Source organism: Drosophila rhopaloa, unplaced genomic scaffold (assembly GCF_018152115.1).
Source record: "Drosophila rhopaloa isolate 14029-0021.01 unplaced genomic scaffold, ASM1815211v1 contig_115, whole genome shotgun sequence".
Taxonomy (NCBI): Eukaryota; Metazoa; Arthropoda; class Insecta; order Diptera; family Drosophilidae; genus Drosophila; species Drosophila rhopaloa.
Window position 1 is genome coordinate 359,088 of NW_025334990.1, and position 13,040 is coordinate 372,127.

Sequence of the window (13,040 nt, forward strand, 5' to 3'; positions counted from 1 at the left end):
AAATCCAATCAAGCTGCTAATGCTCGCGAAACATGCAACCGACAAAAAGAGCCGCAGAAGATGAGTTCATTTGGGACTCCACTCCGCATTAAAGACAGCCTGGGAATCTGGGCCGTCGTCGTCCACTGAGGCTTTGATTGATGACAGCGCCCACCGCATCGGCAGCTTCACACATTGAGTTATCGCCGGGTCTATCTCTTCATATAGCGATAGACTCTTTTGGATGTGCATTAAATATGAGATTGTTTTTTTTTCCGTTCGCTTTGAGCGCTCAGTTCGCTTAAGTGACAGCCGAGTTGTTGCTGTTGTTTCTTAGCTGTTTTTAAGATGATACACCTACCTGCCCACCTACCTGAGTGCCCGCTCCCCTCTCCTGGGACCCCCATTTCCCTCCCGCCCACAACTGGAGTCGATTAAAATTCCTCCGAAATGTTGAATGTTAATCGCTCATTGTTTGAGGAGGCGCACAAAATTAAATTGTTTGCTTTTTCGTAAATTTGACATATAACAAATATGGCCTGTTGCTGTTGTTGTCGCCTTTCAAGCTGCCGCCGAGTGCATTTTAAAAATGTTTCTTGCTGCTCTGTGCTGCTCTTTTAATTGCATTCTCTGCCCCCCGATGGCAATCAAGCGAAGACAAGTTAATTAAAACTTAGCACAGCACTTCGGCCAGATTAGCATCAGTAGTTCCTAGGATCCGGACACAGAAAACCAGCTGCATATCTATATAAAAATTAGTTTTATACAAAGCCATACAAGAAATCGATTTACAAAAAAACTGACGGAATCTAGAAGAGTACGTTGCACCAGTAGAGGGGGGAATGTGAAAGGACGTGTATTACAATGCTATTAGAATTCGCCGTTTCCGTACTGCTGAATCTTCAGCAGATCGGAGGAGAACTGGAAGAGCTGCTCGCACTTGGCAGGCTTCTTGGCGTCCGGATGGAAGGGACCCTTGCCGCCGTTGCTCAGGTAAGTGCCTCCCTGACCCTCGATGGAGGGATCGATGGCCGCGAAGACCACTGTGCGTGATCCCCGCTCCGGTGTCTTGAAGAAGAGCTTCTTGAAGATGGGCACCGATGTGGTGGCCGAGTGCTCGAAGAGATCCGTGTCCACAATGCCCGGATGCACTACGTTGACCTGGACGTGCGACTTCTCCGCATCCAGCAGCGTTTGCAGATGGCGGGTGAACAGAATCTGGGCAAGCTTCGACTGGCTGTAGGCGGTTCCTGGGTAGTAATGTTTCCTGCAAAAAAAGTAATGCCAAATGAGTCAAGAACCTTAGAGTGTGTAAGCTAAACTAACGTTCCGTTGATGTCCTTGTAGTTGATGCGTCCAATGAGATTCACGCAGGAGCTGACGTTGACGATTCTGGCATTCTTTCCCTCCTTGCCCGCCAATTTCAATTGGGGCAGGAGCAGGTGGGTGAGTAGGAAGTGGCCCAGGAAGTTGGTGGCAAAGTGCGACTCGTAGCCATCGGCTGTGAGTTTGAAGGGTGCGAACATGATACCGGCATTGTTCAGCAGCAAGTCCACTTTCGAGTACCGCTCCTTGATGAGCTGGGCAAAGGCCTTCACCGATTTCAGGTCCCCGACATCCAGTTGCTCGCAGATGAGCTTCCCCTTGGTCGTCTTGAGGTCCACTATAGATGCTACGGCGGATTCAGCGCTTCGAGGATCACGAACACCTGCGGCGAATACACATATCTTGTATAAATAGTATTTTAAAGAATTATTTATTTGGGAAGAGTTTCCAGGGGAAATCCGACGGAATTTGAAATTAGTAGACGCATTTGGTTGCTGTTAGTGCAGTGAATATTAATCGACATTCGACTAAAACGCAATTTTTAATTTTAAAATAAAAATTAGGTTTTGTATAAGGTATAGGAAAACATTGCCGGATTTTGAAAAAACTAAAATGTTATGAGAAAGCAAAATTATAGCTTTGAAAAACTGTTCGTTGGTGAAATTCATTCATAATTAAGCATATACCATATCTTCGTTGACATGATGGCTAAAGGATATCCGATAAAATACAATTGAAAATAGATGATCAGATAGACTTTAAACTAAAGGATAAATTCGCTTAGAAACAAACGGTCATGTCCATATTGAACAGTCAACAGACGATCAAAAATATATATTTTCCTAGGTTAATTAAATTACAAATACCGTATTACAAACTGCTCAACAAATTTAGAATAGCCTTTGAAATGCTGATTCAGATAACAAATGCTTGTTATGTTATCTACACCATTTTAACAAAATGCCCACACAGTGGCGACATCTGGCGCTATTCGGCGGAACCTGTGTATACTATTGACTTTACACGTGTAAAGTACACATATGATCATCGGCCAATGTAAAAATTAACAGTCGACTGTTAAATTATCAGCCTGTTGACGGAATTAATTAGATGATGGTTTCATAGAATTAGATGTAAATTCTGCTTTGAAACTTTAAAGGTATAATCAAAGACACTATTTACTGCCTTAATATAAAACAATATTAAACAATCTGTAGCCCGAATGTACTTGTCACTATCAATATTATTATAAAAATTTTCCCTTAAAAGTCATCGAACTCTTATCGCTCGACTCCCCCGAAATCGTGTGCGCGACTTGCTTAGGTAATGAAATCAGGCGTGTGGATCATGATTTCTTGATCGGATTGACAATGGTGGGAGACACGGTGCAGATGGACCTGCATTTCGATGATCGGTGATTCGGTTAAGTTATGCTTTCCGAGCACGTGCACTGCAGCACGTAAAATGTTTGTGGAATTAATAAACAGACCAACGACTAATGGATAGGGCCAAAACAAGTTCCCCGGCGGATTGGTCAACTTCAACTCACCCATGACGACAGTCATGTCGCAGGCCAGCAGCTTCTCCACGATGCGCAGTCCGATGCCGCGATTGCCTCCCGTGATGACAGCAATGCGATCCGGTTGCTTATAAAGTGCTTAATGGATAATGGCGACAATTAGCGGCCGTGGGATAAGCATCAGGGAATTGGGGTATCCACTTACCCACTCGATCCCGCGCCGCGTACTGAGCGTCGTGGACGAGACCCACGATGCCGAGGTACTGGTACCGGAACTCCGTCTTCCATTCGAACCACGACTTGGGGAACTCCTTGGTGGTCTTTGAGAACAGGAACGCGCACAGCAGCAGGCCGACGAAAAAGAGCCACAGCAAAGAGCCCAGCATGATTGGTCCGTATGTCCGGAACTCTGCAAAGGGAATACGGGTCTTGATAAGAAATCGGCTTTCTGAATGGTCAGGGCAAAGTGCGCCCGCTGATAAGGAGCAACGATCCCGGCTCGTCACAGCCATTAGCCGGCAACATTATCAATATTGGCGAGTCAATTCGCCTCAAGTGCACTTTGCGACACTCTTCAACTGAGTCAGCAAGATTTCTCAATCCGACTGCCAGCGGGTATATGTATCTGTTGACCGTACTCGTTGTAGATTCTTGGGGATTGCGGAAAATTGATTCGTCTCACGGTTTAGCTATGAATAGTCAACCCTCCACAATTATCATTCCTCTATAATACGTTACCCTAACAGATAAAGAGCACTTTGTAGGGTGAATTTATGGATGCAATTTTGTTTGCAGTTTAGTTTTAACGACTATTCAGATAAATAATTAAAATAAATGGACTACTAATATTGATAAAGACAAACGGGTTTATTGAAAAGTCTACACAAAATTTGTCTTTCTTTTCGAAAATATTCCGATACTTTTTCCAATTCGACTTAATTTGTCTGTTTCTAAACGTTTAGCCAACGTAACTATTATACCAAAGTTACAGATAATTTTTAGTAATCTTTGGCTCCTGAGCCTTTTAATTTCTATAGTAAAATAAAAATTGTATGTAGCATATAAATGCGATTTAACTAATTCAAATAGAGAAACCTTTAGGCTTAGTATTTGAATAATCAATTTGTGATTAATACAGATATTATTTTGTGTGAGTTAATATCAGTTAGTGTATTCCATATTCCGCATAGCCCCATTGGCCCTCAAACAGCTTTAGTTTTTGCCTCTTCGGCTGGAACTTTTCGTGTTTGCCCAGCAATTTCGAACGTTCGTTAGCCGGGCTTATAAAGCGACTCAATTGTTTGGCCACAGACTTGTGCATATTTGCCCTGCCAACTACACTCTCGCTTTGGGCGGTGCACTCGAGTCTTAATATTCAGCTGGGCGGGGAAACAATTCATTTAATTAGATAGATGCTACCTGACGAAAGTCACTTTGTCGCATTTATTAAGAGACAGCGGGAGAACGGCTAAGGTGTGCTCGTAAAATGCAAATTAAAAACTTAAACAGCGGCGGAATGAAAGTTGAAGAACCGAGCTTAGAGTCGAAGCCAATGAACGGGGCCAAAATAGTGAATTTGGGGCCAAAGCTGAAAATGACTGAGGCGCTAAACAGCAACAACGAGGGTCGGTTTCTTCAGCTTCTTGAAAGGGGAAGGGGATTGTCGACCTGACATAGTACACCGAAAAAAATAGATTTTTCACTTAATTTTCTTTTCTATATTATTCATTTGGAAAATATACTTTAATTATTTTGTATTTTAAATAATACATAATGTGTTTAATTGAATTAATAAATACTTTTCAAAAAGTTTTATAAAAAAATGTATAGAAAAAATGTAACAATGTTTATTTTAATAATTAAACAAAGGAGTTCAAAGATTCTAAAAAATTCATTGTTTTCTAGGATTAAGAAATTTTGTCTTTATAGCCCTTAATTGAAAAATTAAAAATAATAGGTTTCTAACTAAATGTTTCTGTCATGTTTTCATTTTTTATGATTGAAAAGCCGTTAATGAGATCACCGAAATAAACAGTTTTCCCGTGTGTACGAACGTGCTGTCAAGAGTTTCGACTTCCGTCAACAAAAAAGCAAAAGCTTAGCAGTTTTATTGTTGCTGTCGTGGTTGTTGTTGTTTCTGTGGTCGTTTTTAATTTGGCTGCATATGGTTAACTTTCTTTTTCTATTGTTGTTGCTGGCGGTGCCCTTGCAAACGTTTTCAATTTTTACCTTCAATTCAGTTGGCGCAGGCGAAACTGCACTTGCGCTTCTATATATATGCTAATAACTGGCACCCTTCGATTAAGGGGTTAATTGGTTGTTTATCACGTTTTCGAAAATCAGTTAAAAGAGTTCGAAACCGGTTTATTCAGCGGGCCCTTGTTGCCACAACCGCTCCGCGAGAAATTCAAAAGCGAACTAAACGTTAGTTTTAATTGCGCGCCTTTCTGCCAAGAACTTGATTCACGATTGTTTTTGTTGTTTTGTTTGGCTTTTTGCTGTTGGCCAACAGGTGAATTTTACCTTTTCGCCGGCTGATCGCACGAAAAACAGCTGATGTAGGCCATCACCTTTGTAAAGCGACAAATGGAGGAATTGGGCGGGGTGTATTTACCTGTATGTGCACTTACAAAAACGCTGATTTGAATCTATTTAATTACAAAATTGCAGACGAGCGAAGAATACACTGACGGACCAGGGATGCACTGATGTTTTCACCTTATCTTAACTATCGATTGTTGTTACGACTTTCGATGTTTGATGATAATAATAATTATTATTATATTTTTAGTAATGTAAAATTTGCCTTTTCAAAATATTATATGTTGAGTCACATCAATTACGTATATTGATATTTTTAATACATTAATTAGTTTCTGGCAAAATATAGTTTATAGACTGTTTTGACAGAAAAAATACCAAACTGTTAAAGTATTATGTTATTTTAAGTTTACAAACTGTTAACCCACTTATCGATAAGATGTTCATGAAATATCGAAATTCAAAATTTTAAAATGTTTTAAAAGCATTATTTTGTATTTCCAGTGGATACCCAAAACTACGAAAAAATGTATTTCACTGTAAGGGTGTCCAGAACACACAAATATTATATTTTACTCTAAATATCTGAGTAAATTGTATGCTTAAATAATTACGTAAATGAATTTAAGTACCATTGCCAATTAACAAATTAAAAAATTTTACTATCCCAAATTTTTGAATTTGTGTTTCAAACTAATTATTTTATTATTTTATTATTATTATTTTAGTTATTTAATAATTTTAAATAACAACCATTCCCCAAATGAAACCTCATTTTTCTTTTGCTAGCTGATTTATTTATTGAAACGAAATCGTACAGTGCATTTAAGTGTTAAAACGGAAATTTGTTCATACAACAATTACAATTTATATTTTGCCTCGATACCAGTTATAAACTAATTTTGCCTTTATATAGTTGCGCATACGCATATACTTAGTTGGAAATAAACAGAAGCTAAGCGAAAGTCGAAATCTAAGCTTTGCGCTTTTCTGGTTTTGATTAAATTGCGTTTCGCTTTCGGTTAAATCATTCAATTGGGATTACCATATAGAGTGTGTTTTCGTGTGTTTAGGTGAATACATATTTTGAAATATATACTAGACTAAATTGAAATATATCCTTGAATCGTGTGTGCTGGTGTGTGAGAGGTGCCTAGGTGCTACTAAAAAGAATATTACTGTGGAAAGGACAAAGTATTCAAAGGGTCGGAACTCTAAGTTGCAGCTGCGTTGTCAGTGTCTTTTATCGCCTGTTTCTCCATCTTCGTTTCCGTTTCCGTAGCAGCGACATCCTTAGGCTCCTTTAACTGTCAATTCTCTACGGACATGTTGCCGATGTCGTCGTTGATGGCCAGTACCTGACCGATGAAGTTCTGATCGGTGACCACGTCGGCCAAGGATTTACACAACTCGGTCAGTTCCTGCAGCGGCATCTTCAGCTGCGGCGCCAGTCGGCTGAGATGTTGGCCCACGTAATCCGGCAGCTGGAGGGGATTAGGAACTGGGTTAGCAAACTCTTTCTCCTCGTCATTCCCACGGTTACTGCTCACCTTTCCCTTGCCCACTTTGAAGACGCTGAACATCAGCTTCGTCCGCACCCGCTGCTCATTGGGTCCGTCGTAGAAGATGGTCAGATAGGACTCCTGGCAATTGGCCACCAGCGGGAAATAGATGCCCGCGTACACCTGACCCTTGGCATCCCGCGAGAGCAGCGATCGGAAGTTGTACACCAGGTTGCGGCGCACGGTCACGTCGATCGCAGTGATGTACTCCTGGGCCACGTACACCAGCGAGGTCTTGTAGCTGGTGTCCTCGCCGCGGATCTCGCGCTCCTTCCACTCCACGAATTTGCCGTTCTGCTGGCTGTACGCATAGCAATAGTCCCGCTGCAGGTGGGGCTCCTTGGATTGGGTGAACCAGCCTGAAAACATTAAAGATTAGTACCCATTTCGAAGGGGGTCATTAGGGTTTCAAACTCACCCGTGTGGGGATAGCTCTGATCCTGCATTACGGTCACTGCTCGGCTGACATGGTATCCCGGATCCAGGATCATGACACCACGTCGTTCTCCAATGGCAACGCGCATGGCCACCATCACGTGCTCCTTCTCCACGCCCGCGTCCACCGAGTTCAGACCGCACTCCTCGTCCAGCTGGACGTAGTCTTGACAGTCCATAACCTGCTCCTCGCAGGACACCACGTACAGGTAGTTGGCCAGCACCGGGAACAGCTGCACTATCCTGGCCATGATCTCGAAGGCCAGGGATACGCACATGTGGTGGCGCCTGTTGATGGGCACGTCGTAGAACTGGAAGAAGCTGCGCAGGTCGGAGCGACGGGTGCGCTTGAAGCTGCGATAGAAGTCGACGAACAGGTTGACCGTGTTGTAGTGCGTCTCCTCCAGCATCCGCTGCAGCGTGGTCTCCACGATCCCGTTCAGCTCCTCGTACTGCCAGACGTTGTCGAACACCAGGGTGCCCTTGCCGGACTCGGAGCTCGCCCAGTCGGGCAGAGGGAGCGGATGGCCGAGGGGCCACACTCCGTTCACCTGGTTGAAGGCCTCCAGGTCGTAGCCATCGCCCACGACCCACTCGGCATGGGAGATTGGGATCCCGAGCTGCTGTTTGGCCAGCAGCTGCCTGATGTCGGAGTAGCGCTCCGATCCATCCACCAGTGTCAGGTCGGTCGGATGCACCAGCTCCTCGTCCTCCAGGTCCTCCTCGCTGGAGGTGGAGGGTGTGCGACGGATGGCGCCCGTGCCATGTCCAGTTGCGTGCTCAGTTGCGGCGACAGATCGCGTCGTAGTCAATCCCTGTCCCATTCCGCGCACCGCATCCGCCAGCTGCTGATCCGCCGGGAGCAACGGATCCTGGGCAGCGGCGGCGGCAGCGGCCTCCTCCAGTGGAGGAGCCGCTCCCCCATCCCGTCGGTGGCTGGTGGCAGCGGCGAGTCAACTCGGCCATTCGGAGCCCCAGCGGCCCACGGTGGGCACATAGCCACTTTCGCAGTCATTGAGCGTGGCGTCTAGTTGAATGTTGGCGAACTGTTGGCTTGAATGCAGCGGTGGTTGGGCAGCTTGGCCAGCCTGCGTGGCTCCTACTCCTGCACTGATCAGACTAATCCGGCCCTGCGCTCGCTTGAACAGGAGGTCCGGCTCGTCTCCAAATTTCGTCGTTGGTTTAGACTGATCTGTTGGCGGAGGGGAATGACAAAGGAAGCAGTGGATTAGAAAAGTTTTTATTTGTCGGTACTTGACTGACTGCCCTGAATCTAATACTAAGGAAGATACTACACTGCCTACTCAATTAGTCATACATATTTCCAGTTCCAAAAATGTTTAAAACTACACATTAATCTATACACATTATACCCATAAATTTTAAAATATGAATACTTTCCCATACTTATTTTCCCAACGGACATAAAACTTTTAATTTCGATCTTATTAACATAATCTTCCTATGTTTTCGCAATAAAAATGTATTGCTTATGTTACTTTGAAAATAAGAATTTAATTATTATATGTAATAACAAAATTAATTAAAACCATGTTAATATTTGACTAAAATCTTATATGAACCAATAGAGAAAATGCAAAAAGGGTTATTTTAATACGGAATAAAAACGAGGTTTTATATTGAATGTTGGAGTTTATCTGCCTGGAAATTCTTATCTAGATTCTAAGTTCTCTGACAGATTACGAACTAGAACCCTAACATGACATTGAGAAATGGTGCATTAAAAGACTATTGTATATTTCTTGTTTGTACACAATGATAATTCACTGCAATATCAATTATATAAATCTATTTTAAACAGATGACTTGTTGGTCCCTCAGTTTAATTGTACACTCAAGATTATAAATTTTTCATGTCAGACCCTTGACCTAACCCCATACTGATCCCTTTACTGATTAGGGAAAATCCCTCCCGCAGTTTCGTAATTAGCTGTGTTCCGCAGGTAAGTCTGCCCTTCTCAAAGTCAAGTGACCAGTCCCCCTTAGGTACAAGAACACAGATCAGCCATCTGGCTGGCTGGTCCCTAGTTTTTCGGCCAGTGTGTTGCCAGGGAGGCCAATCATCTGGCAGTACAGTCGAACGTCGAACGTCTAGCGGGCAATAAACAATTGCCATTCGACAATTCAATGTCCATACGCAAGTACTTGTTATCACCGTGAGGCAGGAAATGGGCGGGGACTTCTAAAATGAGGTTCAAGTGCTGATTGCCAGCATTTGTTAGTTTGCCAATAAAACACAATAAGTGCAATCACATAAAGAGCGACAATGTTTGCGCCAGAAAGGGTCCACGTGCCAGCAAATTAAAGTCTATAGTGAATGGAGAATGGAGAATGGAGGTCAGGGGGCACAGCATGTGACTTTATACGAAATCTCGAATAGCGTCATGCGCTTATCTTGTTGTGGTTTCGGTCGTATGTTTTTGATTAGACATTCTGCGCCGTGGATTTGCTTTGTTTGTAATGTGACTCAGTAGAGCTCGAAGCTCGGGCTTCTGGCTCCACATATGTGCATATGTGCCACATTCAAAATATTTTCAGGCACGCGCAATTGCCGCTAATTACACGTGAATCACCGGATGTGAGAGTGGCCGACTACAAAGTGTAGTCCATGAAGTCTATGAAGTTTATTTTTCCTGTTTTTCTCTAACCGTACAATGGGTTCGTAAATAGCATTTTGTTTATGTTATGACCCGCGGTGATGTGATTTTGTTCTCATCATTCCGTGCTTCTGAGTAATCTTCTTTGTTTTGAGTCAGACGATATTATTCCTCATATTTACAGACTCTTCCCTTACAACTGAATTATACAAATTTTTTCTCAATAAAGTATCTATTTTTGAGCAGAGTGATTAATAACTAAGAAAGGCAGTAAAATGACTTGTAGTTAAATCAGGTTTTAGGCAATACATTTCTAGTAATCTCTGTCCTTACATATGTGTATTCAAATTACTTTTTTGTTATACGGAAATGGCATGCTATCTCTACTCTTTTTAAGAATTTTGTCTAAAAATAATTTCTTTCTTGTATACTAGTTGATCCCCATAACTATTTCTAAGTTCTGAGCAATCTATTGTATTTCCCCAGTGAATACTATGTAAAATCCCCCTGATTGGTTTCATTACTTACCCATACAATGGCCTAAGCCCAATAAACGAAATTGTTGTTTTCCTGGTTAAGATCTTGGTTTTAGTTCGCTTTTTTCACACACAACTTGGTATTCTCTGCGGTTTTCGTGTTACCACTTAAAAGTCTGTGATAATTTGGGTTCGATTCGGTTGGTAGGACGCAACAGTTGCTTTTCAACTGTCGATGTATTTTCAATATTTTTCTCGACGCGCGTGCGTGGAAAACCGAACGGAAGGAAAATAAAATAAGGGGAACGCGAACTAAAAGCAAACAACTTGTTGTTTGCGGTTTTTGCCGTGGCTTTGTTTCTAATGTTTTGGCTTACACAATTTGTTTGTGTTTAGAGGTCGCCTTTGCCTGTTCAATGCAGGTCCGAGTTTTTTAACGATATTGGCGAGTTAATCGACATCGAAGAGGATTTTGTTCGACACTGGGTGCTGGATACTAGGTGCTGTTCTATATTATGCACTTGCACTTGGCTATTTTCGAGCGATTTCCCCTGGTTTTTCCGCTGGTTAAGGCCGTGTGGTGAGGTCCGTTGGCGACGAGAGACGCGTAGCGACTGATGAAAATCGAGAGCGGTCCGCTGCTATATAAACGATCGGGGAATCTATGTGGAAGTCGGAGCTCTGTCGACGGCGACGGCGACGGCGACTGCGACTGCGACTGCGACTGACACAGTTTCTGCGGTTCGGTTTCGACTTTGTTTTATTCGCGCGAACTCAAAATATTTCAATTTGTGACGCAAAAAAGCTTGAAAAATTCCACAAAAAGATAAGGGGAGCTCGATTTTTGTTTTGCTCCCTCGATTCGTAAGTAAACAAATTGGGTGTTATTGTTTAGGCGACTGGTGTTGGGATAGGAACGCTGCAACGAAAGGAGGGAAGTCTGATATAAGTTCAGCTTAGTTAAGCATTATAAACAAATAAAAATAAATTCTGATTTGGTCTGGTGAAATCGCGATAAACAGTCTGTCACGCAATTGTTTGCTTACTTTGATTTTAGTTGCTAGGTCTTATCACACTGAGTCAACCGTTGTTTAAGATTTATTTTTATGGCTAGTGGTCCCCTTGGCATGGAAAACCTTGGGTTTTTGAACCGACGGAGTGGAAAATTTGTCCCGGGAGTTTGTTTTCTCCTGCCTGCGCTCCACTTTTATTATCCGACTCGATGCACTCCCCAGATTCTGACATGGATACATTATGAATACTCAGCGAATCCGATGGGGGATAGGGACATTGCCACATAAGGCAGCCAATCAAAATGCCAACTGGTTGCAAGCAACCAAGGTCGTCCTGGGGGCAAAGTGGGTGGGAAAAGGGCGCCCTACGAACGCCTGCCAACTATACTTATTATTATAATAAACAAAACGCTTATGCGCCCCAGGATTTTATAAGTGTCACAAACTAATTGGCATCCAATGGGCTTTGCCTGGGTACTTGTTTACGAAAACAAAAGAATTAAATACAGTGGAACATCCATAAACTGTACCCAAGTCGCCATTGACAAGTGATGAAAACCGCCTAGATAATTAAATATACTTACGCACCACTACACTAAATATTAATAGATGGTAGCTTGGATGCGCATCAAAGATGGCTTTATACGATCTTATTCTTATCTTTAACCTAATTTAGATAACTGGTATCTATGGTATATATAAGTTCTCATTAGTGAATTATATTGGGTATATCCACTCATTCGACCATTTACTGTTATCAAATTCATAGGCCTAGGGCGCCTTTGGCGCAACTTTCGTGATCCCATTTTTCTCGAGGCCCCAGCACACGGAACAATGCCAAAGTTGTTGCGCTTTTCTGTTGTTGTTCACAGATTGTGCCAACCAGGCCGACTGCCACGCCCCCTCCGCCCGCTGCACCATGCACCTCCGCCGCCTGTGTGGGCCGTTTTATATAGCCGCCATATAGTCGAGATCTGTATATCTGCGCCGTAATGAAATTCTTGTTTTGTTTGCCGAGATTTAGACAAACATTTTTGATGGTGCAATTTGAATTAAGTATGTACATATGTAAAAAGTATGTATGTAAATATGTACATACATTGCTCTAGACAAGGTCAGTCATGAGAACGAAACTAGAAAAACTGCAATTGAATACGAGCAGGCAAGATGAACACTAATTAAAACCACAAAAGTGCCTACTTTTAAAGATTTCCACTTTGTCTCTATTAGCTTTTGGTTTGGAAGATTAATAAATACGTGAAAGTTATAAAGATTGATAACGAATTCGACGAAAAAGGCACGCTACTACGCACTTTGTGAAGGAAGTCAAAGATTATGCGTGTATTTATGTATTTATGATTGTTTGTATTTTTAACGCATAACACTATAAATATAGTTATCGGAAAAGTAATCTTGCAATTACAAAAGCATGGCCCTTTATTATTGAGATTCGAGAGCTTAAGTTTTATTTAGTTATTGTTTTTTTTTTATTTTGTGACTCGTTCTTTTTTTTCTATGCGATTAAGAGCTCAATACATTTTGGTTTTCTATGTATTTTTTTGGTTGATAAA

At 42.2% G+C, this 13,040-nt stretch overlaps 2 protein-coding genes across 5 annotated transcripts; both read right to left on the reverse strand.

Annotated features, from left to right (window-relative positions):
• Positions 1–498: 498 nt before the first annotated feature.
• On the reverse strand, positions 499–5,534 carry LOC108041952 (dehydrogenase/reductase SDR family member on chromosome X). Of its 4 annotated transcripts, XR_001769182.2 has the most exons (6): positions 5,439–5,534; positions 3,030–3,233; positions 2,855–2,962; positions 1,306–1,687; positions 784–1,246; positions 499–723 (listed from the first exon to the last, which is right to left on the reverse strand). XR_001769182.2 is itself a non-coding variant. In XM_017120024.2 (5 exons), exons 2-5 carry the CDS (start codon positions 3,208–3,210, stop codon positions 850–852), a joined length of 1,068 nt encoding a protein of 355 aa, XP_016975513.2. In that variant the 5' UTR covers positions 3,211–3,233; positions 5,439–5,534; the 3' UTR covers positions 725–849. The 4 variants fall into 4 exon arrangements, 3 of the variants coding, with proteins under 3 accessions (XP_016975513.2, XP_016975515.2, XP_016975514.2); XM_017120024.2 differs by lacking the exon at positions 499–723 and having other exon boundaries at positions 725–1,246; XM_017120026.2 differs by lacking the exon at positions 499–723 and having other exon boundaries at positions 725–1,246; positions 5,455–5,524.
• Positions 5,535–6,139: 605 nt separating this feature from the next.
• On the reverse strand, positions 6,140–11,119 carry LOC108041937. Its single transcript, XM_044461246.1, has 5 exons — positions 10,509–11,119; positions 8,321–8,554; positions 7,346–8,278; positions 6,916–7,286; positions 6,140–6,849 (listed from the first exon to the last, which is right to left on the reverse strand). Exons 1-5 carry the CDS (start codon positions 10,510–10,512, stop codon positions 6,676–6,678), a joined length of 1,716 nt encoding a protein of 571 aa, XP_044317181.1. The 5' UTR covers positions 10,513–11,119; the 3' UTR covers positions 6,140–6,675.
• Positions 11,120–13,040: the final 1,921 nt, after the last annotated feature.

Excerpts from the sequence above, each read along its gene's own strand:
- LOC108041937 (XM_044461246.1), bottom strand. Across the intron at positions 8,279-8,320 it reads CTGGGGCTCCGAATGGCCGA|CGGCTCCTCCACTGGAGGAG; the intron begins GTTGACTCGCCG and ends GGGATGGGGGAG. Across the intron at positions 6,850-6,915 it reads TCAAAGTGGGCAAGGGAAAG|CTGCCGGATTACGTGGGCCA; the intron begins GTGAGCAGTAAC and ends AATCCCCTCCAG.
- LOC108041952 (XM_017120024.2), bottom strand. The coding sequence starts at position 3,210 with ATGCTGGGCTCTTTGCTGTGGCTCTTTTTCGTCGGCCTGCTGCTGTGC. Across the intron at positions 1,688-2,854 it reads CGACATGACTGTCGTCATGG|GTGTTCGTGATCCTCGAAGC; the intron begins GTGAGTTGAAGT and ends TATTCGCCGCAG. Across the intron at positions 1,247-1,305 it reads TACAAGGACATCAACGGAAC|GAAACATTACTACCCAGGAA; the intron begins GTTAGTTTAGCT and ends CTTTTTTTGCAG.